Source organism: Callithrix jacchus, chromosome 22 (genome assembly GCF_049354715.1).
Source record: "Callithrix jacchus isolate 240 chromosome 22, calJac240_pri, whole genome shotgun sequence".
Taxonomy (NCBI): Eukaryota; Metazoa; Chordata; class Mammalia; order Primates; family Cebidae; genus Callithrix; species Callithrix jacchus.
The window spans coordinates 42,498,186-42,526,078 of NC_133523.1; the positions used below are offsets into that span (position 1 = coordinate 42,498,186).

Sequence of the window (27,893 nt, forward strand, 5' to 3'; positions counted from 1 at the left end):
TGGGATTCTCAAGATTTATTCAGGATCGTGTTAACGGAGGCGGTGGGAGGATGGGGTCCCTGACGTGCCGGGGACACACACAGAGGACCTTCCCCGCCCCCACGAGGGAGGGGGGAGGCTCGCTTTTTCTTAAAAATATAAATGTATTTATCTGCATCATCATGTCCCTGGGGCACCCAGCTGGCCCGCCCGTGGGCCACAGGGCAGGGAGGGAACTAGGCGTTAAGTCTCAGGCGGAGGAGAGCTCCGCCAGGTGGGGGTGTGGGGCAGCCTCACAGGGCACCGTGCTGGGCCTGGTATCGGGACAGCACGGCGCGGTAGTGGGACAGCTCCTGGCGCACTGCCACCACTTCCTGCCGCAGCAGGGCGTTCTCCTTCTCCAGGAAGGCCGCCCGCACCGAAATCTGGTTCTCCTTGAGCCGTCGGGCATCCCGGGACCGCTTGGCTGCCTCGTTGTTCTTGTATCGTCGGCTCCAGTATTTCTCGTCCTGGGGGAGAAGCGGGGTGGGCACTGAGGTCCAGAGGGACCCAGGTCCCAGCGAGAGAGGAAGGGAGCCCCAGCAGTGGGGCCTAAACCATGCTGCATCTCCGCTGGGATAGGAATCAGGGTCTGCCTTTCTAGGGCCTGGTTGCTAAACAGATTGGGCCCCTAGCAACAGTAAAGGCATGAGATCGACCCCCACCCTCAAGTAACTGGGCTTCAAGTCTCCACTGTGCAAAGCGGACCCCATCCCTCCCCACGTGATAAAGAGACTGCAGTTAGCTCCTGGTTGCTAAGGATGCTTGTTCCCTAGCAACAAGGCCTTCATGGTCTGAGGGCTTCTCCCAGTGAAAAGCACTGCCCTGCACATCACCTTTCCAGATCCTGGTTGCTAAGGAAAGCCTGGTGCCCTGGTGATAGGGTTTGGTGTCCCATAATAATCCTCCTAGAGCTGGGCCCCTTCTGACCTGGTTGCCAAGGCAACCTCATCCATCCTCAGCAAACAAAAGTGAGGTCTAAGAGGTTTCAATGACTGTGGCCCATCTCTGACCTTGAACTGAGACCAGAAAACAGCCTCCTCCACAACAGGACCTGACTGAGAGAAGAGGTGTCCCTTAGGAAAGGGGACTACCCTGGGACCTCCCCAGAGGATTATACCTGAAGTTCTCCCATCCTGGAAGTTGCTTCCTAAGGACTACTCCTTAGTAACCAAGGACCACTTGGCTCAGAAAGATGCTCCCCCCTCCACCATTTAATGAAAGCCGAGTTCCTGTTTGTGAGGTTAAATCCAGTCCCTAGCAACAAAACCCTCTAGCAGGAGAAACCATTGGTGTAGAGTTGACTTACAGGCGTGTCCTAGCTGCTTCAGGTAGCTATGTCTTACACAAGGACATGGCAAAGTCTTGTTTTTGAGATGGAGTCAGGCTCTGTCACCCAGGCTGGAGTGCAATGGTGTGATCTCAGCTCACTGCAACCTCCACCTCCTGGGTTCAAGTGATTCTCCTGCCTCAGCCTCCTGAGTAGCTGGGAATACAGGTGCCTGCTACCATGCCCTGCGAATTTTTTTTTTTTTTTTTTTGAGATGGAGTCTTGCTCTGTCACCCAGGCTAGAGTGCAGTGTTGTGACCTCAGCGTACTGCAACCTCCGCCTCCCAGGTTCACGCAATTCTCCTCCCTCAGCCTTCTGAGTAGCTGGGACGACAGCTGCCCACCACCAAGCCCAGCTAATTTTTTGTAATTTTAGTAGAGACAGGGTTTCACTGTGTTTGTCAGGATGGCCTTGATCTGACCCCGTGATCCACCCACCTCAGCCTCCCAAAGTGCTGGGATTTCAGGCATGAGCCACCCTGCCTGAACTGTTTTTCTTTTTTCTTTTTCTTTTTTGAAACAAAGTCTCACTCTGTCACCAGGCTGGAGATTGTGCAGTGGTGCAATCTTGGCTCACTGCACCCTCCGCCTCCGGGGTTCAAGTGATTCTCCTGCCTCGTCCTCCCAAGTAGCTGGGACTATAGGCACGCACCATCATGATCAACTAATTTTTGTATTTTTAGTAGAGATGGCGTTTCACCATGTTGGCCAGGATGGTCTCGATCTCCTGACCTCATGATCCGCCCACCTCAGCCTCCCAAAGTGCTGGGATTACAGGCATAAGCCATCACGCCTGGCCGGGAATGACAGTCTTGTAACAGAAGCCCAAGCAACTCTTCCCAGGGAAGACTCCCATAATGGCAAAAAATGAAATGATATAAAGACGCTATCACTGCTCAAATTACCCCACATCAGAAAGTGGCCCTGACTGCTAACAGAAGCCCGAAGTCTCCCACCAGTGAGAAGTCCAAGTCCAGGAAACAAGGCCTAAAGGGGCTGGCAGAGTCTGCCTCCTAGCCAAATGCCATCATACCAAAGGAAGCCCCACACCAGAGATCAAAGGCCTGCTAAGTAAGGAGAGACAGGCCACAGGCTGATATCCCATTGCCAGGGAAGACTGTCCGTCCCAATTGTGCCTGGTGGAGCCTAAGACCTGTCCCACTGAGGGTTCTCGACCCAAGTAATAGGAGAGGCTTCAAGTCTCTATAAGGAGACCTAGCAGAGCTGGCTGAGTCAGCGCCCCACAGTGACACTGTCTTTTTTTTTTGAGATGGAGTTTCGCTCTTGTTACCCAGGCTGGAGTGCAATGGCATGATCTCGGCTCACCGCAACCTCCGCCTCCTGGGTTCAGGCAATTCTCCTGCCTCAGCTTCCTGAGTAGCTGGGATTATAGGCACGCGCCACCATGCCCAGCTAATTTTTTGTATCTTTAGTAGAGACGGGGTTTCACCATGTTGACCAGGATGGTCTCGATCTCTTGACCTCGTGATCCATCCGCCTCGGCCTCCCAAAGTGCTGGGATTACAGGCTTGAGCCACCGCGCCCGGCCCTGTCTTTTGTTTTAAGACAGGGTCTTGCTCTGTCGCCCAGGCTGGAGTGCAGTGGTGCGATCTTGGCTCACTGCAGCCTCAACCTCCCAGGCACAAGCAGTCCTCCCACCTCAGCCTCCGGAGTAGTTTATAGAAATGGGGTTTTGCCATGTTGCCCAGGCTGGTCTTGAACTCCTGAGCTCAAGTGATCCTCCTGCCTCAGCCCGGAAAAGTGCTGAGATTACATGAGTGAGGCCCCTGCACCCAGCTGACACGTCTTCACAAATCTTAGGCCCATGCCCCTGTGCTCCATGGCCAAGGAGGTCTAATCCGTGGCTGTAGGCCAAGAGAGGCTGAGCACTAATCCCAGGGAGAAGTCCAGGCCTGACTGTGAGAAAGGGCCCCTCCCTGGCTGTGGGGCATGTCTCTAGCCAAGCCTGTCCCACATCCAGCACTGCTCACCTTCTGCTCCTCTGGCACCTGGATTTTCCTTGCCTTCTTCATGATTGGCTGGGGCTTAAGTTCCTCCTCTGAGAAGCGATGTCTCCGAGGGTCAAAGGTCTCATGGCCAGGAATGCTTGATAGAGCAAGATCAGCTGGGTCGGGTTCAAAGGTCATCAGCACCTCCACGGTGTCTGGGTCCACAGGGCTGGGTGTGTCCCGAGAGGTGAGGCCTTGAGGAAACAGCACGAGTCAGCTGAGTGTGTTATTTATTTTAGGGAGGGGGTTTCCAGAAGCTTCCTCTTGCTCAGGTATTGTAGCCACATGCAAAGCCTTTCTGGGATCTAGCATACATTCGGCCAGGGATTAAACTCCCTAATATAAAATATGAAGGTTCCCTTGGTTGAGTGCAGTGGCCCATGCCTGTAATCCCAGCACTTTGGGAGGCTGAGGCAGGCAGACCACCTGAGGTCAGGAGTTTGAGACCATCATCAACATGGGGAAATCCTCATCTCTACTAAAAATACAAAAATTAGCCAAGTATAGTGGCAGGCACCTGTAATCCCAGGTACTAGGGAGGCTGAGGCAGGAGAATTGCTTGAACGTGGGAGGTAGAGGTTGCAGTGAGCTGAGATTGCACCACTGCGCTCCAGCCTGGGCAAAAAAAGCAAGAGTGTCTCCAAAAAGAGAGAAAAATGAAGGTTTCCTTATGCCATAAAGATGCTTAGAGATGATGGAGCCATATCTACCTTTACTAACAAGGAAACTGAGTCCCAGTCATAAATGACACCCTAGGTAACCCATGAATCAGGGCTATGGCTTCTAAAACCTCAGGACTTAAGATGCACTGTGTTTGTTTGTTAGTTCAGTCTTGCCTGAATCCTGCTTACCAAATCCACGACCTAAGCTTAGACCCCAGGCTGTCCAGAGAAAAAGAAGCTACTGCACTTTAAAGTTCTCAAGTTAAGAGTCTAAGAGGTACTCGCTGAGAAGAGTTGGGGAAGAGGAGGAGAAGCTGCTCTAAGGTTCCAGAAGGTTGGTTCAAAAGAAGGCGCCTGTACCTTTAAGCGCCAGCCAGCCGAGGCCAGCTGAGGACACAGGTTCAGGGCCGAGTCACGTGCTGACGCCTGCTTCCCTCCTCCTTCCTTCCTCCAAGGCCCCCCTGCCACTGGAGCCCTCACGTTCCCCCGGCCCCGCCCCCTCGCGCGTGAAGGCGCCTGCGCAAAGCGCAGAGGAGGGAGGGGAGGACTCACGTGGCGCAGGAATGTGCGGCTGGGGAGGGTAGGGCCCTGGTACGGCCCGGAGGTCGGACCTGGGACAGGTGTTCCCAGGAATCCCCAACCTGCAATCGGTCCCTGGAGACCTCAACGTGCTCAAAGGGAAACATCTTTCCTCTTAGCTCCAACCTCCAAAGATTCCCAACCCCCTGCTCTCCGGTGAACATTGGCCCCCTGGATCTTCCCAGGCCCCCAGCCACTAGAGTACCCACGATTCTGGGGTCCCAGGCCTCTCCTCGCTCAGGAATATAGGAAGCTCGGTCCTAGCCCCAACTGGAGGATCCAGCAATAAGATCCCTAATGTTTTCCCTTCTGAAGAACTCGGATCCGGGGCTGCAGCACGCCCCACTGGGGGACCCAGGAACCTGGGCTGCCAAGTGCCAAGATTTGTGTCCTGGGAAAACAGAAGTCTGTACCCCTCCCTTGCCTTTGCCCCTGTAAAGGACCCAGGGGCTCCAGTCCTATCCCAGATCCATCGATATGGACCCAGATTCTGGGGTCAGTTCGCTCTCCAGCAAATAACTCTGGCGTTCCGGACTTCCAGTTGTGGCTTTACGGGTATCCATATCCTGTATCCCCACGTCCCACAGAAAAACCCACAAAATCTCATTGGGCAGGCTTCCAGGAATTTAGGGTCCCAAGTCTCTCCTCCCCTATAGATCTAGAAGACCAAGTCCCTGACCCGTTAAGAGACACAGAATCCGGGCCCCTCCCACGACACCTCTAGACAAGTGGACACAGAATTAGAGGTCGCAGCCGGGTCCCACGGTCTCAGCCCCCAGAGTCACACAGTCCCGCCCCCTGGGTCCAAACCCCGCCCCGTCAGGACCCGCCCCGTCCCCCTCGCCGCACCTGCGCGGTGGCCGCTGGCGGCCCCGAGGGCAGCCCGGACGGGGGCGTGCCCAGGAGAGGAGTGGGGGGAAGCTGAGCCGCAGGAGCCAGGCCCTGGGGAGGGTGCAGGCGTCCGCGCGGGCGACGGCTCCGGCGACGGGCCACCGGGGGCCGGCGGGCTGGGCGGGAGCCCGTGCTCCAGCAGGAAGGCGTCCAGGTCCACGTACTCCACATCGCCGAACGGCAGCGTGCGCTCCCACAGCAGTGGCGCCAACAGACCCGGGCCGGGGACCGCCCCCGGGCGACCCCGCGGGGACCCGCCGCCCACCACCGCCCCAGCCGGGGCATCCGCCGGGCCCGCCGTCTCCAGGCCCGGTCCAGGGGTTGTGGCTGCGGGCAGGGCCGCCTTGCGCTCCTTTTCCTTCAGGAGACCTGCGGGCCAGGAAAGCCGGGATGGGATGAGAGTGAGGTGGGGAGATTGAGGTGGCGAAGAGACCCAGAGTCCGAGAGGCACAGGGAGGAGATCCAGAGAAAGAGGGGAGGGGGGGTCGAAGGGAGAGACGGGAGAGGAAGGGATGGAGACGCAGAGGGGGAGAGAGACCCAGAAAGAACGGAGACGGGGGCGGTAGAGACAGGTGGACAGAGAGTCACAGAGATGGGGACAGAAGCCCGGGAAGTGATAGAGATACAGAAAAACAGCGACCCAGAGAAAGCGGGACGGAAGTTCAGGAATAGGGGGCAGGGACAGGGTAGGTGGAGGGTTGGTCAGGTGAGAGAGAAAAATGACAGCTCTGTAATTCCACTGTAATTACCCAACCCCCCATCCCCTGCGCGCTGTACCCCCTTCCCCCTCCCCCACCATCTGTAAGGGGCAGTAAGGGGCTCTATTCCTGGGGCACATTCCTCATCCCTAGACTCCATGTGACCCCACGACGCCCCGCCCAAGCCCGTGTCACCACCGTGTGAGCACCCGACACACCCCCTCCCTGGGACCCTAGGGGTCCAGGCTCCCGGACCAAAAGGAAGAGGAAGCTGGGAACTGAAGGAGGACGACGTTGGGGACCTTGGTGCCTGGGTCCTCAGGGTGGACGGGCTTCAGAGCCAGCGCTTTTGGGTCCTGGGCGCTGAGGGATCTAGGGGCTTAAACACCTGAGTAATTTAGTAGATTAAGGCTGGGAAGATGGACTCCACCCACCCCCCACCTCACGGCACTTGAGTCCCTAAGGGGGTGGGGTGTCCAAACTGGGTGAGATAGGGGTTAGAACTCACAGCTGGCCGGCTCTTTGGGCTTGCTGGTCCCCTGCAGAAGGCTCCGCAGCCCAATCAGAGCTCCCCCGCCGGGAGGGGTCCCGGCCGGGCCGCCCAGCAGCAGAGGGGCCGGGGTCCTGTCGCTCACAGGCCGCGCCATCGCCTGGCACCTGCCCCCAGGCTCACGGGCTCATGGAGAGGCGAAGGGCTGGCCTGCCAGTCACCGGCACACTCCAGTGGTTTGGACGAGTGTCTGCCCAGGGGCGGGCGAATGTATCCTGCAAGCCTCCAGTATCCAGAACGCTGCAAATCCTAGGAGCGACGGGGATTTGTGGTCCTTGGTGCAGAAACGTGCAACTCAAGAGGGTGCCGGGAGATCATACAGTCTGGCAGAGGGGGCGTCCAAATCAAGCGGCCAGCTCTTTGCAACGAGGGTGCGAGGGGACCCACGGCGCTCCTTCTACAAGGTGGGCGAGCCTGGCTCTTGCAAAATCTGCAGCTCTCGCAAAGGAAGGCGCTTTGCAATCTGCACCGAGAGGTGTGCACGGAGGGGCGGAGGAGGGGGCAGGAGGAGGCGGCCTCCTTGAGGCGTGGCCAAAGCAAACTTCTTTCGCGGAAAAAAAAATCCAAACCAAAACACCCGACGCCACAGCGCGCGCCCCTCCTCCCGGTCTCCGCCCGGCGCGTCCAGCCCCGCCCGCCTCTGTGGGCATGCACCCCAGCCTCGTGCCTCCCTCCGGCTGCAAGCACAGGCCAATCGTTTCCGACTCCTTGAGACGCCCAGCCAATGGGGCTTCCGGATCCGCCAAGGCCCGGGAGGGCGCGTGAGGGGCTCAGCGCGTGAAGTTGCCTTGCCTTTCGGAGGGAGGCGGGACACTGACCTACATTTGCCCAATAGGAGGCGGTGCTGGGGGCGGGACCGTGACCCAGTTTGGGCCAATGAGGCAGGCAGGAGGGGGAAGCACATGGCTCTGCTCGTGCTGCCTAATGATGGGGGGGGTAGGGGGGTGATGGGGGAAGAGGGGCGCCGCTTAAAGGGGCCGCGGTCCTAACGACGGTTTTCAGAAGCAGGAAGCCAAAAAACCGGGTAGCGGGGGCTTTGAAAGAGGAAGATTGGTTTCCGGAAGAAGGCTGTTAATACCTAAATGTTTCCCCACCGCGCCTAGAATCAGACCACTGAGAAACAGGAAATATTCTGTCCCTTTAATAGCATTGTTTTAGGATAACTCCCCTCGCCTTGTGGGGAGGCTTAGGATGGGCGGGTGCAATCCTCGAAGGGGAGTCTCAGCGACCATGGAGGGCACCATCCACTGTAAGACAAACGACAACGGCAGGGGGCGTCACTTTAGGATGGACAGGGCAGGGGGCGTACGCTGGGCCGCGCAGGGCTCCAACGTCGTGAGTCTGTCAGCGGGAAACCGGAATGTACCAGGTCGAGAAGCACTGGGCTGAACCACAGGAAGGCAACAGGAGGGGGAAATCTGGACATCCAGATTCAGTCTTAGGCTGAACTACTTGAAGGTCTTCATGGGGGGTGTAGACCGTACCATCTTGCGAAGCCAAGGGACATGTGAGATCCCTGGGCTGAACCACAGGGAGGCAGTAGGTGGAGGGAAGGGGCTGTACCTTGTAGTTTCTCAGTAAGGGGAAAGGGAGCAGTCAGATTGTGGAACAGCATAGGGTAGTACGACTTGGAAGCGGGGAGAGGATCCAAACTGTACCATTTTGGAAATTCACAGTAATAGGAAGCACAGTAGGTAATTGGACCATAGCAAGACAGGGATCATGGGTTATAGCCCAAGTTGCAAAGCAGTGAAGAGGACAAATCGTGGGCCAGCAATGGCCTAGGGTCGGGAGGTGGACTGTACCACGTGGACACGTAGGGAAAGAGAGAAAAAGGGAGAGCTCAGGAGGCTAGACCAAACAGAAGCAGGAAGGGGGATGGGACTGAACCACATTGAGACACCTAGGAAAGACACATAAAAGCGGACTAGCCCAAGAGGTAGAGGGGGTGCAGACTGGACCATACCATGCAGGCGGTAGTTGGGGCCTCGGCAGCGCCTCTCGGGGTGCCGGGGGTCCCTGTTGCCCCTCAGTGCCCTGTGGGCCAAGGGCTGCAGGGGCCGACCGTTACCGCTGAGGCTCTGGAAGATCTGGGATGGAGGATTCTGGCTCAGGAGTCTCAGGGAGTGCATCTGCCGTGGAAGGAGGGTGGGAAACTGGGAGTGACTAATGAATGGTCTTCGTGACGTCACTCAAGAAATCCCGCCTCTGGGAGCCGGTGGGCAGGGCCTGTTCTCAGCCCCACCCCACCCCCCAAAGGTGGTCTGACCCTCTTACCTCCTTGAGTTCACAGTCTATGAGGAGAGGGAGGACAGGTGAGCAAGGGGATACCCAGGTCAGTGAGTGGAGTACCCAGGCCTAGGAAGGGCGGTGCGGACAGAGTCACCTGGAGGGAGGTGATATTGAGGGCCCGGTCAATGAGGATCCAGGTGACAGTCTCGGAGCAGGGCGGGGTGCTGAGAGAGCCCTGATAGGTGATGAAGCCGAAGGATTCGGGGAACAGGAGCTCCAGGCTCAGGTCTTGAAGAAAGTAGGCATCATCTGCGGGAATATCAGGCCAGAGTCAAGAGGGTGCCACTCTTGAACCCCTCTCGCGTGTGGCCTCTGCCCCCGGCACGCCAGGAACTTACTTTTGTAGGAGATGCGTGTGATGGTGTCGCGGTTGAGGAGGCGACTGAGGAATGGGTTAGAGCTACCGGCCACCTGTGTGGGGTACAAGGTGAGGACCCAGAAGCCCAAGACCTCAACCTTCTCCTCCCCCAGGACCAGAAGTCTGGACCTCCCAGCACCCCGCTTTCTGAGACCCCGGGTTCCAGGCACCCAGCTCCTCCCTCCCTCCGAATCTCGACTCCGCTCACGTTGACAAAGAGGCTGAGAATGGCCAGGCCATTAGGGCCGCGGGAGGCGGCGCTGAAATTCCCGTAGAGTTCCTGGTTGAAGTGAATCAGCTGCACCTGCCAGATAGCACAGAGCACGGGGTCCCCCAGCAGAAGGGGAGGAGAGCACGACCCCAGCTTTGGGGCCCGAATCAGGCTGAGGCTTAGTGCTTAGGGTGGGAGGCCAGTTCTGTGGAGGAGGATGGGGTGAGGCACTAAGGGGCTGAGGTGGGAGGAACTGGGGTGACTCAGGGCAGAGGGTCGCAGATAAACAATCAGTGGCTACCACCTCAGCAGAAAAGCCCTGATGGTTGATCTGATGTTCGGAGCCGGCTCCGTCGCGAGCTCCAAACAGCAGTCGCAGTTCACTGAGTCGGTGGCTATAGAGGAGGGGACCCCCAGAAACATTGACCACAGGTCGAGGTGCAGGCAGGAAGGAGACATGTCGGCCGGTGTTGTACAGGGTTCCCCGGAGCTGTGGGAGAGGCGAGAGCTGTCAGGGGGCAGGGAGAGATCTTTTCCTACATTTTCTGATTCCAGCAGCCTTTTTTTTGTTTTGTTTTGTTTTGTTTGTTTGTTTGTTTGAGACGGAGTTTCGCTCTTGTTACCCAGGCTGGAATGCAATGGCGCAATCTCGGCTCACCGCAACCTCCGCCTCCTGGGTTCAAGCAATTTTCCTGCCTCACCCTCCTGAGTAGCTGGGATTACAGGCATGCGCCACCATGCCCAGCTAATTTTTGTATTTTTAGTAGAGACGGGGTTTCACCATGTTGACCAGGATGGTCTGGATCTCTTGACCTCGTGATCCACCCGCCTCGGTCTCCCAAAGTGCTGGGATTATAGGTGTGAGCCACCGTGCCCGGCCTCTTTTTTTTTTTTTTTAGATGGAGTCTTGCTCTGTTGCCCAAGTGATTCTCCTCCCTCAGCCTCCCAAGTAGCTGGGACTACAGGTGTGTGCCACTACCACTGGCTAATTTTTGGATTTTTAGTAGAAACGAGGTTTCATCATGTTGGCCAGGCTGCTGTTGAAATCCTGACCTCTGGTGATCTGCCTGCTTTGGGCCCCCAAAGTGCTGGGGTTATAGGTATGAGCTACACGCCCAGCCTCTGACAGTCATTTAATCATTCAACATACGCTGATCACTTTCCAGGCTCTGTCCTAGTCTGTAAGTTGGTGCCCAATATTGGTGAATTTGTTTGATTAATATGGACAGAGCTGGTGCTATGCACAGTGGATGGAAAGAATACAGCAATATATAAGAAGACAAAAGTCTTGGGCCTCATAGAGCTTAAGTTCTAACGAAGGTGAGACAGACAATTGTGAATCACAGAAGTCACTGCTGAATTACATCCAGAGCTCATGCTTAGGGGAACTGGGAGCTCCAAGATGTCCTGGGGAACCCGGCTTAGATGGGGGTGTCAGGAAAAGCTTCCCTACGAAGGTGACATTTTATTTTCATTTATTATTTTTAGACAAAGTCTTATTCTGTCACCCAGGCTGGGCTGCAGTGGCACAATCACAGCTCACTGCAGCGTTGAACCCCTGGACTCTAAATGATCCTCTTGCCTCAGCCTCTAAGTAGCTGGAACCATAGTCATCTACTACCATACCCAACTAATTTTCAATTTTCAATTTTTTTTTATTTTTATTTTTTTGGTAGAGGGGTTCTTTCTATGTTGCCCAGGCTGGTCTTAAATATCTGGGGTTGGCTGGGTGTGGTGGCTCACACCTGTAATCCTAGCACTTTGGGAGGCCAAGGTGGGCAGATCATCTCAGGTCGGCAGTTCGAAACCAGCCTGACCAACGTGAAGAAACCCCGTCTCTACTAAAAATACAAAAAATTAGCCAGGCGTTGTGGTACATGCCTGTAATCTCAGCTACTCGAGAGGTTGAGGCAGGAGATCACTTGAACCCTGGAGGCAGAGGTTGTGGTGAGCCAAGATCACACCATTGCCCTCTAGCCTGGGCAATAAGAGTGAAACTGGTCCGGGCGCAGTGGCTCACGCCTGTAATCCCAGCACTTTGGGAGGCCGAGGCAGGTGGATCATGAGGTCAAGAGATTGAGACCATCCTGGTCAACATGGTGAAACCCCATCTCTACCAAAAATACAAAAAATTAGCTGGGCATGGTGGTGCGTGCCTGTAATCCCAGCTACTCAGGAGGCTGAGGCAGGAGAATCGCCTGGACCCAGGAGGTGGAGGTTGCGGTGAGCCAAGATCGCGCCATTGCACTCCAGCCTGGGTAGCAAGAGCGAAACTCTGTATTTAAAAAAAAAAAAGAGTGAAACTGTCTCAAAAAAAAAGTAAAGAAAGAAAGAAATTCCTGGGTTCAAGCTTGGCCTCCCAAAATACTATACTGGGATTACAGGCATGAACCACTGCACCTGGCCAAAGGTGACATTTTAATGGGGACCTAGAGGATATGCAGGCATGACTCGCAAAAGAGAGAAGAGCATTCCAAGGAGGGGGAACAGCAGGTGCAAAGACCCTGAGGTGATCTGTTTGAGTGACAACAAAGAGACTTCACCGAAGTCCAGTGAACAAAGGAGTGAGAGGTTATGGGGGCCAAACAGTGTAGGGCCTTGTGGAAAACGGTAGAGAGTTTTGTATTTTTTTTAAGTAAACAGCATATATAGGCTGGGCACAGTGGCTAACACCTGTAATTCCAGCACTTTTGGAGGCTGAGGCAGGCAGATCACCTGAGTCAGGAGTGCGAGACCAGCCTGGCTAACATGGTGAAACTTTATCTCTACTAAAAATACAAAAATAAGCTGGGTGTGGTGGCGGGTGCCTGTAATCCCAGCTACCTGGGAGGCTGAGGCAGGAGAATCCCTTGAACCCGGGAGGTGGAGGTTGCAGTGAGCCGAGGTAGCACCACTGCATTCCAGCCTGGGTGACGGGGTGAGTCTCCATCTCAAAAAAATCATAATATTAAATAAATAGGCCAGACATGGTGGCTCATCCTGCACTTTGGGAGGCCGAGGCAGGCGGATCACCAGGTCAAGAGACTGAGACCATCCTGGCCAACATGATGAAATCTGTCTCTACTAAAAATACAAAAATTACCTGGGGTTGGTGGCGTACACCTGTAGTCCCAGCTACTCGGGAGGCTGAGGCAGGAGAATCGCTTGAACCGGGAGGCGGAGGTTGCAGTGAGCCAAGATCGTGCCACTGCACTCCAGCCTGGTGACAGAGCGAGACTCCAACTCAAAGTAAATAAATAAAATGAAATAAATAAATAACCTGTATATATATAACACATTTGCCAGAGTGCCCAACATACAGTAAGTGCTACTTAAATGTTTGCTATTATTACATATCCTAATAGGAGGATTTTGAGCCTGAGTGACACGATCTCGTTTGTGTTTTAAACATCTCTCTAGCTGTGGGGTAGAGAATGGATCGCAGGAAGTAGAGAGGCAGGCCAGTGAGGAGGCTACGCCACCAGTCACCAGTCTGGGTGGGAGAGGATGGTGCCTGCACGAGAGTGGGGGCAGTGGCGGGGTGATCGGTGAAAGGATAGGAATAATATTTAGCATGGAGGCTAGAAGGAACATGGACTGGAAATGGATGGGAGGGAGAGAGGATGGCATGGGGAATAGCTTTGGGGCTTTTGGCTAGCACAGCTAAATGAAAGGTAGTGCCGGCTCTTATGAGAAATGACATTGGCTGGGTGGGTTGGATCACAGCTGCAATTCCGGCACCTGGTGAAGCCGAGGCAGGAGGATCATGAGCCCAGGAGCTCAAGACCAGCCTGCACAACATGGTGAGACCCCACCTCTACAAAAAACTTAAAAAGTTACCGGACATACTGGCATGCACCTGCAGTCCTGGCTACTTTCTTTCTTTACTTTTTATTTTATTTTTTTTCTGAGGCAGAGTCTTGCTCTGTCACCCAGGCTGGAGTGCAGTGGCACAATCTCCGCTCACTGCAACCTCTGCCTCCCGGGTTCAAGCGATTCTTCTGCCTCAGCCTCTGGAGTAGCTGAGATTACAGGCGCACACCACCATACCTGGCTAATTTTTGTACTTTTAGTAGAGACAGGGTTTCACCATGTGGGCCAGGCTGGTCTCAAACTCCTAACCTCATGATCCATCCACCTCAGCCTCCCAAAGTGCTGGGATTACAGGCATGAGCCACCGCGCCCAGCCATGTCCCAGCTACTTTTGTGGGAAGACCATTTGGGCTATGATTGGGCCACTGCACTGCAGCCTAGGCCACAGAGTGGCATCTCAACTGCAAAAAAAAAAAAAAAAGGCCGGTTGCAGTGGCTCACGCCTGTAATCCCAGCACTTTGGGAGACCAAGACAGGCGGATCAGGAGGTCTGAAGATCAAGACCATTCTAGCCAACATGTGAAACCCTGTCTCTACTAAAAATACAAAAATTAGCCAGCCATGTTGGCAGGCATCTGTAATCCCCGCTACTCAGGAGGCTGAGGCAGCAGAATTGCTTGAACCTGGGAGGCGAAGTTTGCGGTGAGCTGAGATTGCGTCACTGCACTCCAGCCTGGGCAACAGAGCAAGGCTCTGTCTCAAAAAAAAAAAAAAAAAAAAAAAAAGTATGGTTCCCAGCATGGTATTACAAAGCGGGCCCCAGTATTCACGCTACACTGCCTGCTTTGAATGCCAGTGCTGGCTCTCTAGCTGTGTGACCCTAGGCAAGTAACTTAACCACTCTGTGCATCCGTTTCTGCATCTATAAAATAAGATTAATGATTGTACCCAATTTCTGAGGTGGTTGTGAGATTAGAGGCTTTTAAACCTGCCTGGCATAGGAAATGTTCTGCTTTGCATTGTTTCTGGAGAGATGGGGAGACGAGGGATCCATGCTTGGGAAGGAAAGAGTGGGTGATCCATTTTAGAGTGTAAGCAGTCTTTTCTCCACCCACTGGGTGCCCTCTCCTTCCCCAAGGCTGCCCTCCTACGTCAGCACCCCATTCCCCAGCCTCTACTCCTGCCCATCCCCAGTGGGTTCGACAGCTCCTCCCTCCAAGCCCCTTACCTTCTCTCCTCCAGTGCTGAGCCTTAATGGGGGCAGAAAGGGGTCATAAAGGACCCTCTTCAGCTCCACATCCACGGGACTCTGCCGCTTCCCCACAGCACACAGACTCCACGCTGCATTCACCAGCCCCCAGAAAGGAGGCCCTGGGGATGGGGTCGGAGTAGGAGGACAAGGCGTCAGAAATAGTGACTGGATCCCAGGAGTGGCATCTGCTGAGTGGGCTGTGGTCCGGACTCCCAGATCCTAGGGGAGGAGGGGCTAGGGACCTAGACTCCTGGGTCTGAGGGAGGACTGGGCTCGGATCCAGAATTCTGGGTCCTAGAAGAATCTTGGAATAGGTTTCTAAGACCCCCTAATACTCTCAGCCTCTCCTTAATCCAACCCATCTTTTTAATTTTTGTTATTACTATTTTTTTTAGACAGAGGCTCGCTCCGTCACCCAGGCTGGAGTGCAGTGGCACCATCTCGACTCACTGCAGCCTCCGCCTCCCAGGTTCAAGAGATTCTTGTGCCTCAGCCTCCTGAGTAGCTGGGATTACAGGCGCGTGCCACCACGCCCAGCTAATTTTTGTTTATTAGTAGAGACGAGGTTTCGCCATGTTGGCCAGGCTGGTCTCAAACTCCTGACCTCAGGTGATCCACGCACCTCGGCCTCCTAAAGTGCTGCGATTACAGGCGAGAGCCACCACGCCCTGCCAATCCAACCCATCGTAAGCCATTGTAGAAGGAACTACAACTCCCAGCAGGCCCCAGGGCTATCAGCCTACCCTTCTGCTGTCTACCTGCCCCAGAGCCCCATGGGAGTTGTAGTTCCTCTATCTCTTGTCCCACAACTGGATATTTATTAATGTGTTGGAGAGAGGAGCTACAAGAGAGGGCTGGACAAGGTGGGGGACAGGGCCACCCAGCCTCTGGTTCCTAGCGGGAGCCGGGTCCTTCTTCTCCCTGCAAACACACACAGAATCTCCACCCCCACACTTTCCTTCCACTCACTCCCACTCACTACTTGAAATGCGCATGTATAATGTCCCATGGTGAGCCCCTGGGGTTCAGAAGCTGGCCTGACTCCTGAGGGACAGAGGAGGGGGCTGGGACTCCTGGTCCTGCAGGAAGCGGGGAGCTGGGAACCCAGATTCCTGAGTCTGAAGGAGGCCCCGAGAGGGCCGGACTCCTGGGTCCCCGCCTTGGCTGCACCTGGCACGAAGTTTCCGTGGAGATTATCCTTGTAGCTCCACCAGTCCTCGGGGTCAGGTGCTGGTCCGATGTGAGCTGAGAAGAGAGCAGCCTGAATCCCTCTCCTTGGCACCCCCACCTCCACCCTCCCTCGGGGGCTTCTGCCGGGAACCCCAGGTCTTACCTGCTGCCCCCAGTGCAGCCCAGAGTACCAGCGCTCGAGGGGCGCTCAGACGAGCTGCAGCCCCCATCCCCAGAAGGCCTCCGAGGGACCCCTGCCCGACGCCCAGCCCCCCTCTCTCAGCTCCTATGTCCCCTCCTTCTAGGACTCTCCAGGACTTCCAGCTTTCCTCTCCACCCCACAGGGAGTCCCAGTTCCCCAAATGCCAAAGCAGCCAGGGACTGAGAGCCTGCTTCAAGCCTGTTCTCCCGCTTCTCTCTGTGCCTTTCCTCCTTCCTCTCCTCTTTTCCCGGAACCCTCCAGTCTCCCTCTAGCTCCCGATCTTCCTACTCCTCTCAGCCTTCTGCTCCCCCCAGGGCTACCTCTGGGTTCCTAACCCACACCCCCCTCTCCGTTCTCTTTTCATTAAGCTCTCCCAAGCCACCTAACTCCAGGTCTCCATCCAGCATCTCCTCCTCCTCCACCCTCTATCCTTTCCTGCTCCTGCCTCTTCTCCCCTCTCTCCTTCTTCACCTCCTCCCGCCCTCCCTCGGTGTCGGCCTCCAGCTTCGTGCTCTCCCCACCTCCTCCTCTCCAGCCTCTTCTCCCAGTTTCAGTCTCTCTTCTCTCTCGTCCCTTCCTCCCTCCTCCCCCTCCTTCTCTCCTCTCCCCTGGTGTTATTTAATTTTGTTGTTGGGTGGGGGAGCAGGTGATCTCATAGCAGCAAACACTCCGCGGGTAGGCTGGGGGTGGGGGGTGCGAAGGGAGAGGATACGAGTGGAGGTAGGGGGCTGGTCCCCGGCTCCCAGCCGTGCTGGGGCCACGCGGGCGGGGGTGGCCCGGACACCTGGGGCCCCGAGCAGGCTGTTCCCCATCCTCCGCTGGAAGGGGAAGGGGGAGGCGCTTAAGGTGGAGCTGGGAGAGGCTTCGGAAGTCTCCAGGCTGGGAGCCGTCAGCCTTGGAGGATGCGGGGTCCCCCGGCTCGCAGGAACCCAGGTTGGAGCAACCCCAGCGCCTGCAGCCCCTCTTCCTCGCCTCAGAGCTCCAGTGGGTCCTCCGCCAGGGGCTGCCTTAACGGGTCCGGGGGATCCCCTGGGAGCGTGGAGTGCAGTGAGGGCTGCTCGCCGGGAGGGGGAGGCAGAGACCTGGAGTGGGAGAGAGGCGGGGAGGGGGCGCCGGGAGGGCAGAGGCGGAGAGCTGGAGGTGAGGACCCGCTTCTGCAGAGGCTGGGGAGGAGAGGGAAGCCTGAGATGGATACGGAGAGAACTGGCGGAGGGACGGCGGGTTAGAGAGGCGAGAACAAACCTCCAGGCAGGAGGGAGGAGGAGGAGGAGGGGAGGAAGAGGGAAGAGGAGGGAGGAGGAAAAAGAAGGAGGAGGAGGAGGAGGAGGAGGAGGAGGGAGGAGGGAGGGGGGAGGAGGGAGGAGGGAGGAGAATGAATGAAATACTGAAAGAGGCAGAAAAAGATACAGAGAAGCAGCGAGACAGACATGGAGACATAGAGACACACACTTAGAAAGACTCAGAAACTCAGAGATCAGGCAGCTTGTGGGGTGGAGAGAGACAAAAAGGGAGAGAAAGAGAGATCCAAAGACAGAGAAACACCAGATTTTTGTACTGGGGATTAGAGATGGGGTCAGGCTATGTTGCCTAGGCTGGTCTCAAACTCCTGTCCTCAAGGATCCTCCCACCTCAGCCTCCCAAAGCACTAGGATTGCAGGCATGAGCAACCATACCCAGACTCAGAGATACCACATATTGTTGTTATTATTTATTATTTTTCACCCTGTCTAATGATAGTGAAACTGCTCGTTGCCTTTTTCTTTTCTTTTCTTTTTGAAGGCAGGTCTTGCAATGTCGCCCAGGCTGGAGAACAGTGATGTGATCACGGCTTGATCCAGCCTCCACCTCCTGGGCTTAAACATTCTTTCCACCTCAGCCTCCCAAATAGCTGGGACTACCTACAGGCATGTGCCACCCTGCCGGGTTAATTTTTTTTTTTAATTATTTTTTGCAGAGACATGGTCTTGCTACATTGCCCAGGCTGGTCTGGAACTCCTGGGCTCAAGGGATCCTCTTGCCTTCACCTCCCAAAGTGCTGGGAATACAGATGTGAGCCACCGTGTCCAGCCTGCCTGACACCAAGCATTACGAAACAGAGAGACATAGAAAGAGACACACATACATTACTGCAGGTGGAGAGAGATACAGAGAGAGTGAGAGACATAGAAACACACAGACCGGGCATGGTGGCTCACGCCTATAATCCCAGCACTCTGGGAGGCCAAGGTGAGTGGATCACTTGAGGCTAGGAGTATGAGACCAGCCTGGCCAACATGGCCAAATCCCATCTCTACTAAATACATAAAAAATTAGCCAGGCGTGGTGGTGCACAGCTGTAATCCCAGCTACTCAGGAGGCTGAGACAGGAGAATCGCTTGAACCCGGTAGGTGGAGGTTGCAGTGAGCTGAGATCCCGACACTGCACTCTAGCCTGGGCAACAGAGTGAGACTCTGTCTAAAAAAAACAACAACAAGAAAAAAGAAGAGATAAAAAAGGCGGGCACGATGGCTCATCGCTGTAATCCCAGCACTTTAGGAGGCTGAGACAGGTGGATCACAAGGTCAGGAGTTTGAGATCAGCCTGTTCAAGATGGTGAACCCCTGTCTCTACTAAAAATACAAAAATTAGCTGGGTGTGGTGGTGCGCGCCTGTAATCCCAGCTACTCAGGAGGCTGAGGCAGAGAATCGCTTGAACTCGGGAGGCAGAGGTTGCAGTGAGCTGAGATCCTGACACTGCACTCCAGCCTGGGTGACAGAGCAAGACTCTGTCTCAAAAAAAAAGAAAAAAAAAATAGCCAGGCATGGGGGTGTGTGACTGTAATCCTAGCTACTCAGGAGGCTGAGGCAGGAGAAGTGCTTGAACCCAGGAGGCAGAGGTTGCAGTGAGCAGAGATTGCACCACAGCACTCCAGCCTGGGCAACACAGCAAGACTCTGTCTCAAAAAAAAAAAAAACACCAGAAAGAAACAGACAGACAGATATGGGGACACACACACACACATCTATATATCTATAAAGAGACAGTGGTGCAGAGAAAGAGACATCTACAGAGAGGAACAGATGGACAGAGATAAACCCAGAGAGAGGGAGAAAGACCCAGAAACAGACTAACTGACATAATGGGGGGAACTAGAAGGAATCAGAAAAACAGAGGTAGTGATTTGGGATGGATGTTCAAAGACTTAGAGATGCAAAGAGACAGCCAGAGAGTCAGGGGTGGAGAGAGACACAGAGAAAGAACACAAAAAGGAAAGGTACATACTAATTGTCTGTTGCTGGCCAGGCTTGATGGTTCATGCCTGTAATCCCAGCACTTTGGGAGGCTGAGGAGGGAGGATCACTTGAGATCAGGAGTTCAAGACCAGCCTGGGCAACATAGTGAGACCTCGTCTCTATTTTTTATGAAAAGGAAAAAAAATAGTCAGGGAATGGTGGCTCACATCTATCATTTCAGCACTTTGGGAGGCCGAGGCAGGAAGATCACTTGATGTCAGGAGTTCGAGACCAGCCTGGCCAACATGGTAAAACCCCATCTCTACCAAAAATACAAACATTAGTGTGGTGGTGCGTGCCTGTAGTCCCAACTACTGAGGAGGATGAGGCACAAGAATCACTTGAACCTGGGTTGCAGTAAGCTGAGAGCATGCCACTGCATTCCAGCCTGAGTGACAGAGTAAGATTCTGTCTCAGAAAAAAAAAAAAAAGGAGAAGAAGAAAGAAAGATATGGAGCCCAACAGAGGCACAGGAAGTGAAGGAACTAGAGATATACAGAGATTGAAAGGCTGACCGATACTGCAGGAAGAGCAGACTCTACCTAAAATGTAGGGCTTTCCTCCTCCAGGAAGCCCTCCCTGACCGCCCCAGGCTGTGTCAGTGCCTGTCAGTGCTCCAAGGGAGCACACATCTCATTAGGATGTGACTGTGTCCCTATCTGTCCCACCAGAGGGCCCAAGCCTGACCCATCTTTGGGTCCCAGCCTCACTGCCACACACACAGAATGGCATACCGGGGATCCTCAGGAGAGAAATCAGGCATTACTGAATGAAACCATTCCCATGATGTCTTTCCCTGGAGAGTCTGCCAGTTCCCATGTGCCTGGGTGACACTTGGATTTTCTGCACTGCCCACGGAGGGCCTCGCCTTCTCCAAGAAGTCGTCCCTGAGCTCCAAGGCATGGCCAGGTGCCTCTTCTAGGCTCCCACAGTGCCCTGCACTGCTTCCATTGTTGAATATCGTACCAAATCTCATTGTACCCAGGTCTCTCTCCTACTTCACCCTCCCAGACTAGGCAAGTCCCTGGTCCGACTCAGGTCAGGATGTCAGAATTTTCCAGGGAGACCACAGGAGAAATGTAGAATGAGTAAATGAGTGAGTGACATAAAAACTTAGGGCCCGTGGCACTGAGAGACAGGTGAGAAAATAGTGTTTTTGTGTGGGGCTTTAGAGGAAGGCTTCCTGGTGTAGATATGACATTTAACTTTTGGCCAGGTGTGGTGGCTCATGCCTGTATACCCAGCACTTTTGGAGACTGAGGCAGGCGGATCACCTGAGGTCAGGAGTTCGAGACCAGCCTGGTCAATATGGAGAAGCCCCATCTCTAAAAAAAAAACAAAACAAAACAAAAAAAAACTTTCTTTTTGAGACACAGTCATTCTGTCACCTAGGCTGGAGTCCAGTGGTGGCACAGTCTCATGATCTCTGTTCACTGAAACTTCTACCTTGGGATTCAAGCAATTCTGCCTCAGTCTCCCAAGTAGCTTGGATTACAGGCGCCTACCATGCCCAGCTAATCTTTGTCTTTTGTTTTGTTTTGTTTTTTGAGACGGAGTCTTGCTCTTGTTACCCAGGCTGGAGTGCAATGGCGCGACCTCAGCTCACCGCAACCTCCACCTCCCAGGTTCAAGCAATTCTCCAGCCTCCTGAATAGCTGGGATTACAGGTGCCCACTACCACACCCAGCTAACTTTTTATATTTTTAGTAGAGATGGGGTTTCACTATGTTAGTCAGGCTGGGCTCAAACTCCTGACCTCAGGTGATCCACTTGCCTCAGCCTCCCAAAGTGCTGGGATTACAGGCATGAGTCACTGTGCCTGGCCAACATTGAACTTTGTGACTTTCTGTCTATCCCCATAATCCTAACCAGGGCTCAGGATGCATCATTCCCCCTCCGTCCTCCCGACAGCCTCCTTCTCAGCTTCTCCCCCTCCAGTTTCCCTCCTCTGGCAATCCACACCCCACAGATCCCAGAGGAGTTTTCTTTCTTGGTTTTTGGTTTTGTTGTTTGTTTGTTTGAGACAGGATTTTGCTTTGTCACCCAGGCTGGAGTGCACTGGCGTGATCGTAGCTCACTGCAACCTCCACTTCCTGGGTTCAAGTGATCCTCCCACCTCAGCCTCCCAAAGTGCTGGGATTACAGGCGAGAGCCACTATGCCCAGCAGCTGAGCAGTCATTTTATACTCAGAGTGGACCCTGCCTCTCCCACGGCTCCCCCACACCTCTGGACAAAGTCCTCCTCCTCAGCCTTTCTTGTCATGACCAGGTTCTTCCAATGTCCTTGAAGATCCACCCCTGAGAGAAGTTTTCTGACCAGCAGCCTGGGTTTGGGGCATTCTCTGCGCTCCCCCAGTGAGCTGAGCCACCTCAATGACGATGATGATTGCCCCTCACACAAAGCTGATTCTGCCCCTCTCCTGCTCACAGACCTCCATGGCTCCCCAGTGCCCCTGGGGGAAAAAAAAGGCCTAGGTCCTCTGCCCAAACTGTTTCCTCTAACTGGGCTCCCTTTCTTACTTCTCTGCTGGGCAAATTCCTACTCAAACTTCTATACGCTTCAGGAGTCCCCTCCTTCAGGAAGCCATCCGGCAATACCACGAGGTGGGCAGGGGCCTTGTTGGAGCTCTGGAAGCCACCTGTGTGCCTCCATTAAAGCACAAAGACAGACCGGGCTCCATGCCCAGAGGGGGAGGGAACAGCCAGGCCGGAGGTGGGTCCCAGATGTCGATTTCACGCCTATTTGTCTCGGGCGCTGGGAACAAAGTTTGGGTCATGAGGAACATATGGGGCCCGCTCTGCACTACGCTTTCATCTCCCGTCTCCCCAGCCCCTGAGTGGGAGGTGGTAGCGCCAGGCCTCTGCAGGCCTGGGTGGTTCCCACAGCCCCTTTGGGCCTCCTCACCCCTCTCTCCCTGCCCTCAACTCCCACTGCCTCTGGGAGCCAAGCAAAATCCTCCCTGATCTATATCTTGCCTTCTGATTTCAGTCTCCTGGAGGAGGTGCAGACTCTGGGTGTTTAAATAATACATATATACAGGCCACGCATGGTGACTCACACCTGTAATCCCAGCACTTTGGGAGGCCAACGCGGCGGATCACCTGAGGTCAGGAGTTTGGCACCAGCCTGACCGACATGGTGAAACCCCATCTCTACTACAAACACAAAAATTAGCCAGGCGTGTAATCCCAGCTACTCAGGAGGCTGAGGCAGGAGAATCACTTGAACCCAGGAGGCCGAGGTTGCAGCGAGCCAAGATCACACCACTGCACTCCAGCCTGGACAACAAGAGTGAAACTCCATCTCAAAAATAAACAAACAAACAAACAAAAAAACGAAACACCGGGCCGGGCGCAGTGGCTCACGCCTGTAATCCCAGCACTTTGGGAGGCCGAGGCGGGTGGATCACGAGGTCAAGAGATCGAGACCATCCTGGTCAACATGGTGAAACCCCGTCTCTACTAAAAAGTACAAAAAATTAGCTGGGCATGGTGGCACGTGCCTGTAATCCCAGCTACTCAAGAGGCTGAGGCAGGAGAATTGCCTGAACCCAGGAGGCGGAGGTTGTGGTGAGCTGAGATTGCGCCATTGCACTCCAGCCTGGGTAACACGAGCGAAACTCCGTCTCAAAAAAAAAAAAAAAGAAAAAGAAAAAGAAACACCTAGCCTAGTGGCATGTGCCTGTAGTCCTAGCAACTTAGGAGGCTGAGGCAGCAGGATCCCTTGAGCCTGAGTGGTCGAGCCTGCATTGAGCTGTGATCACATCACTGCACTCCTCCTGCCTGGCAGAGAATGAAACCCTGTCTCTAAATAAATAAATAATAAACGCATACTCTCAGTATAATAGCTCTCAGTCTGTGCTAAGCAGCTCTTATCCAACGGCACAGTCATAACTCACCACATCCTCGACCACCTGGGCTTAAGAGATACTCCTGCCTCAGCTTCCCAAGTAACCAGGACCACTTGTGCCCACCACCATGCCTGGCTAATTTTTTTATTATTTGTAAAGCTAGTCTGGTCTTGAACTCCTGGGCTCAAGCAATCCTCCCACCTTGGCCTCCCAAAAGTGCTGGGTTACAGGCATTAGCTACCATGCCTGGCCAAAAAATATTTCATATATCAGGTAGCAATAAGTGCTAAGAAGAAAAAATAAAGGCAAAGAAATAGAGAAGGGGCTGGGGATGGTGGTTCACATCTGTAATCCCAGCACTTTGGGAGGCCAAGGTGGATGGATCTTGAGGTCAGGAGATCAAGACCATCCTGGCTAACACGGTGAAAACCCATCTCTACTAAAAATATTTAAAAAATTAGCCAAGCATGGTGGCACATGCCTGTAGTCCCAGCAACTTGGGACGCTGAAGCAGGAGAATTGCTAGAACCCAAAAGGCACAGGTTGCAGTGAGCCGAGATCACACCACTGCACTCTAGCCTGGCCACAGAGTGAGACTCTGTCTCGAAAAAGAAAAAAAAGAAAGAAATAGAGTAAGATTGGAGGGAGCTTATATTTAGTTAAGGTGGTCAAGGGCCTTCTCTCTCATGCTGTGAAATTTGAGCAGAGACCTGTGGCAAAAAATTCCAGTGCTTACCAGTTGTGGTAGGTATAAAAAATAAAGGTGCCCAAACATGTCCATACTCGAATCCCCAGAACTGGTGAATATGTTACCTTACAAGGCAAAAAGTTACTTTACATATGCCATTAAGGTTAAGGACCTTGGCGGGGTGCGGTGGCTCATGCTTGTAATTCCAGCACTTGGGGAGGCCAAGGCGGGTGGATCACAAAGTCAGGAGTTTGAAATCAGCCTGACCAACATAGTGAAACCCTGTCTCTCCTAAAAATACAAAAAAATTAGCCGGGCGTGGTGGCAGGTGCCTGTAGTGCCAGCTACTCGGGAGGCTGAGGCAGGAGAATCGCTTGAACCTGGGAGGCGGAGGTTGCGGTGAGCTGAGATTGGGCCACTGCACTCCAGCCTGGGTGACAGAGTGAGACTCCATATCAAAAATATAATAATTAAATGAAATTAAAATTAAAATATGAAAATTAGCTAGACATGGTGATATGTACCTGTAATCCCAGCTACTTGGGAGGCTGAGGCAGGAGAATCACTTGAATGCAGGAGGTGAAGGTTGCAGTGAGCCGAGATCACACCACTGCACTCCAGCCTGGCGGTGACAGAGCAAGACTGTCTCAAAACAAGCAACAAAAAAAGAGAGAAATCTTGAGATGGGGAGAGATTATTCTGGATGATCTGGGTGGCCCCCATCTCTCATCCAAGAACTAACCAGGTCTGACCCTGCTTAGCTTCTGAGGTCAGAGAAGATCAGGTGCATCCAGGGTGGTATGGCGGTGACTGGGTGCCCCTCATCTAATTATAAGAGTCCTTAATAGCAGAGAACCTTTCCCAGCCATGGTCAGAAAGAGGTGTGAGGATGCAAGAGGCAGGAAAAATGTGAAGCTTGAAAGGGACTGGACCTGTCGCGCATGGCTTCCAAGATGGAAAAAGGGGTCATGAATCAGGGAATGTGGTGGCCACCAGAAGGTGGGAGTAGAAAAGAAACAGATTCTCTCTTAGAGGCTCCAGATGGAATGCAGCCTCCTTAGCACCTCGATTTTAGCCCAGTGAAACCCACGTGGGGCTTTTGATCTGTAGAGCTGTAAGATGATAAATGTGTGTTGTTTCAGCTGCTGAGTTTATGGTAATTTGTTATGGCAGCAACAGGAAACCAATTTGACAGTTCTTCTCTGTTACCTGCGCGTGAGGGAATTCCACTTCCCCACCTTCATACAACTGAGTGGAACCACATGAGTAATCCGGATGAATGAGCTGTGAAAGGAAGTGCAGGGAGTCATTCCTGGGCCAAAGCTGTTTCACTTGCATGAGACCATTCAATGCTTTTCCTCTTTCCTTGCCTCATTGAGCAAGAAGATCCTGGGTTATGGCTGCTGCTACAGGATGGTGAACATCTCAGCCTGGGTCCTTGAGTGACTGTGTGGAAAACCAAACCTTGCCAACTTTCATGGAACATGTATATGAGCAAGAAAGAAACTTTTTGTTTTTTCTTTCTTTCTTTCTTTCTTTTTGAGACAGGATCTTGCTCTGTCAACCATGCTGGAGTATCCTGGCCTGATCTTAGTTCACTGCAGGCTGGACCTCCTGGACTCAAGCAATGCTCCTGCGGAAGCCTCCCAAGTATGAGGACTACAGGCTGAGATGCCTGGCTAATTTTTTTTGTTTTTTTTTTGAGACGGAGTCTCATTCTGTCACCCAGGCTGGAGTGCAGTAGTGCAATCTCAGTTCACTGCAACCTCCACTTGCTGGGTTCAAGCGATTCTCCTGCCTCAGCCTCCCTAGTAGCTGGGACTACAGGCACCCACCACCATGCCCAGCTAAGTTTTGTATTTTTAGCAGAGATAGGGTTTCACCATATTGGCCAGCCTGGTCTCGAACTCCTGACCTCATGATCTGCCCGCCTCAGCCTCCCAAAGTGCTGGGATTACAGCCATGAGCCACCGTGCCCAGCCATAAAATTGTTTAAAAAGAGGAAGAAATAAATGGACCTTAAATCACATCCTTTCTTCTAAGACTCCCTGAGTACCCTCTCAGTGACTCTCCTGAAAATATCACCCAAATTTGAGATTATTTTGCTGTGGGTGCAGGCAGAGGCAGAGGTCAGGGTGGCAAGGAAGGTCCCAGGCTGTGGCAACCTTCCATTCTGTGATACTTACGCCTCCTGCCTTTTGAGCCCCTCCCCTCTGGCCTTAGGTAGCCATCTGTTGGGTGGGAATACAGTTCTGCTCGGGACCAAGCAATGTCATGCCACTCTATGGCTTCTGACTGGCTATTCTCTCAAAAATGAGTCTAGGCTGCACTTCAAGACCAGATGAACTTATCAGAACCCTCTTTAGATATTCAAAGTCTCTTCATTCCTTTCTGAGAGCCTATCCTGAGGCCCATCAGAAACCAAAAGTTCCTGAGTCTGGAATTTTCTGGAAATCTGGAACTGCTATCCCTCCCGTTGTAAGATTTCCCGCCTTTTCCAACCACGCCCTGCCCACTGGCCTTTGGCCCATCATCTGGCAACATCAATATGACTAGCACCCAATGACGTCATAAGAGCGCTCTCATTGAATTGGCCACTTTGCCAGGATGCTGTGGTCCTAACTTCAGTTCAGTTTATTGATTGAAGACCTTGCTCACTTCCCTCTAGAGATTGTACCAGCATCAGTCAAGGGTCTGTAGACAGAATTCCCCAATATTTGAGACTTTATTGGGGAAAATAGATCATTGGCGGGGAATTAGCCACAGGCCAAAGGAGGGACTGCTGGAACAAGAAATCTTGCTAGCCGCCATTTTGCTAAAAGTTCCCCACGCCTGCGCGGCGTAGCGCATGCACAGTGACGTCGGGACTCTGCGACGTCCGATTGGCTCTCTACGGTGCACCATCGAGGTAGAAGGCTCAGCTCCCCGTCGCTCCCAAGTTATTTTGTTGGCGTTCGAGGCGGCCCCAGCCCACGTGTAGTGCTCTGGCCTGGGTGGGGCTGGGTGTGGGTGCCCGCAGGCCGCGGCAGCCTCCGGCCCGCTCCTCCTGCTGCAGCCGCCTCAAGGGCCGGGCCCAGCGCGGCCTCCAAGGCAGCGCGAGGCCGTGGCGGTCGAGGATGAGGCGCGCGGGGTCAGGGCTGCCCACCGCGCTGCCCAGCAACAGGTAGTCGGTGCCTGGCTGTAGGCGTAGGCAGCCGCACGCCAGGTCGGCGCGGGGCACCCAGGCGTCCTGGTCGCCGCGGCGCACCGGCCGCGCCCGCTGCTTGTAGACGGTCAGCACGTGCACAGCCAGCCGCTGCCATGCCAGGCCCACCGCCTCGGACGCTAGTATCTGCGCGCTGAGAACTGTGGGGAGGGGAGATGTCAGCCCAGGTCGTGGGGAGCTTCCGGGGTACTTCCGGGTCCCGAGTGGTTGGCCACAGTGGGCAGGAGCCTGAGACCCTTGGGTGGGCTTCTGGGATCGCGGCACGGAGAGAAACCTTGAACTTTTGAGAGTTTGTCCCTAAATCGTGAGGGTTGGGGCCTGTTGGTGTAAAGAACTGAATTCAAGGCAAGGAGTTAAAACTACTCTATGGTAGGTGGGGCTGGCGACCGGGCAGAAGAGGCAGGTCCAGGGTCTCTAATACAGTGGCATGAGAAGATGTCAATGGTGGAATTCTTTGGAAAGAGGGGTCACATTGCCGGGGTGGGGGTGGGGGGCTCTGGGATGAATTTGGAGGACCAGAAAGAAGAGATTGGTCCCTGGAAGATGAGGGCTGAGGCCATACTGATAGGGATTAAGAAAAACAGGTTTTTGTTTTTTTTTTTTGAGATGGAGTCTCACTATCACCCAGACTGGAGTGCAGTGGTGTGATCTCAACTCAGTGCAGCCTCCACCTCCCTGGTCGAAGCAATTCTTGTGCCTCAGCCTCCTGAGTAGCTGGGTTTACAGGATCCTACCACCACGCCTAGCTAATTTTTGTATTTTTAGTAGAGACGGAGTTTCACCATGTTGGCCAGGCTGGTCTCGAACTCCTGACCTCAAGTGATCCACCCCGCCTCAGCCCCCCGCAGTGCTGGCATTACT

At 54.0% G+C, this 27,893-nt stretch overlaps 4 protein-coding genes across 10 annotated transcripts in view; 1 reads left to right on the forward strand and 3 right to left on the reverse strand.

Moving 5' to 3' along the window:
* On the reverse strand, nucleotides 1-7,204 carry DBP (D-box binding PAR bZIP transcription factor). Its single transcript, XM_035285783.3, has 4 exons — nucleotides 6,696-7,204; nucleotides 5,448-5,858; nucleotides 3,340-3,551; nucleotides 1-488 (listed from the first exon to the last, which is right to left on the reverse strand). The coding sequence occupies exons 1-4, from the start codon at nucleotides 6,832-6,834 to the stop codon at nucleotides 273-275; spliced, it is 978 nt and encodes a 325-aa protein (XP_035141674.1). The 5' UTR covers nucleotides 6,835-7,204; the 3' UTR covers nucleotides 1-272.
* Nucleotides 5,522-27,893, forward strand: part of FUT2 (fucosyltransferase 2 (H blood group)) — an 84,154-nt gene continuing 61,782 nt past the window's right edge. For 2 of the 5 annotated variants that reach the window (XM_078359352.1, XM_035285764.3), the window contains exon 1: nucleotides 5,522-16,947. Coding sequence is in view for 3 of the 5 variants with exons in the window: in XM_078359349.1 (XP_078215475.1) it covers nucleotides 26,676-26,735 (60 nt within the window). In the remaining 2 variants the exon portion in view is untranslated. Of the gene's footprint in view, nucleotides 27,402-27,893 lie in introns of all 5 variants that reach the window. The other 3 variants (XM_078359351.1, XM_078359350.1, XM_078359349.1) reach the window with 3 other exon arrangements.
* Nucleotides 7,857-16,583, reverse strand: CA11 (carbonic anhydrase 11). The gene is made up of 9 exons (XM_002762329.6): nucleotides 15,976-16,583; nucleotides 15,813-15,887; nucleotides 14,619-14,761; nucleotides 9,903-10,088; nucleotides 9,596-9,691; nucleotides 9,368-9,440; nucleotides 9,124-9,278; nucleotides 8,704-8,869; nucleotides 7,857-7,984 (listed from the first exon to the last, which is right to left on the reverse strand). Exons 1-9 carry the CDS (start codon nucleotides 16,040-16,042, stop codon nucleotides 7,959-7,961), a joined length of 987 nt encoding a protein of 328 aa, XP_002762375.2. The 5' UTR covers nucleotides 16,043-16,583; the 3' UTR covers nucleotides 7,857-7,958.
* Nucleotides 26,745-27,893, reverse strand: part of NTN5 (netrin 5) — a 12,911-nt gene continuing 11,762 nt past the window's right edge. For all 3 annotated transcript variants that reach the window (XM_078359355.1, XM_035285771.3, XM_035285769.3), the window contains one exon: nucleotides 26,745-27,172. In XM_078359355.1, coding sequence (XP_078215481.1) covers nucleotides 26,745-27,172 — 428 coding nt within the window. The remainder of the gene's footprint in view (nucleotides 27,173-27,893) is intronic.

Bases quoted from the DNA above. Each gene is read 5' to 3' on its own strand.
- DBP (XM_035285783.3), bottom strand. From the start codon at position 6,834: ATGGCGCGGCCTGTGAGCGACAGGACCCCGGCCCCTCTGCTGCTGGGC. The intron at 3,552-5,447 runs GTGCGGCGAGGG...TGTTTCCTCAAG, and splicing joins CGCCAGCGGCCACCGCGCAG to GCCTCACCTCTCGGGACACA. The intron at 489-3,339 runs GTGAGCAGTGCT...CTTCTCCCCCAG, and splicing joins AGGTGCCAGAGGAGCAGAAG to GACGAGAAATACTGGAGCCG.
- CA11 (XM_002762329.6), bottom strand. From the start codon at position 16,042: ATGGGGGCTGCAGCTCGTCTGAGCGCCCCTCGAGCGCTGGTACTCTGG. The intron at 15,888-15,975 runs GTAAGACCTGGG...CTCTCTTCTCAG, and splicing joins GGCTGCACTGGGGGCAGCAG to CTCACATCGGACCAGCACCT. The intron at 9,279-9,367 runs GTAAGTTCCTGG...ATATTCCCGCAG, and splicing joins CACACGCATCTCCTACAAAA to ATGATGCCTACTTTCTTCAA.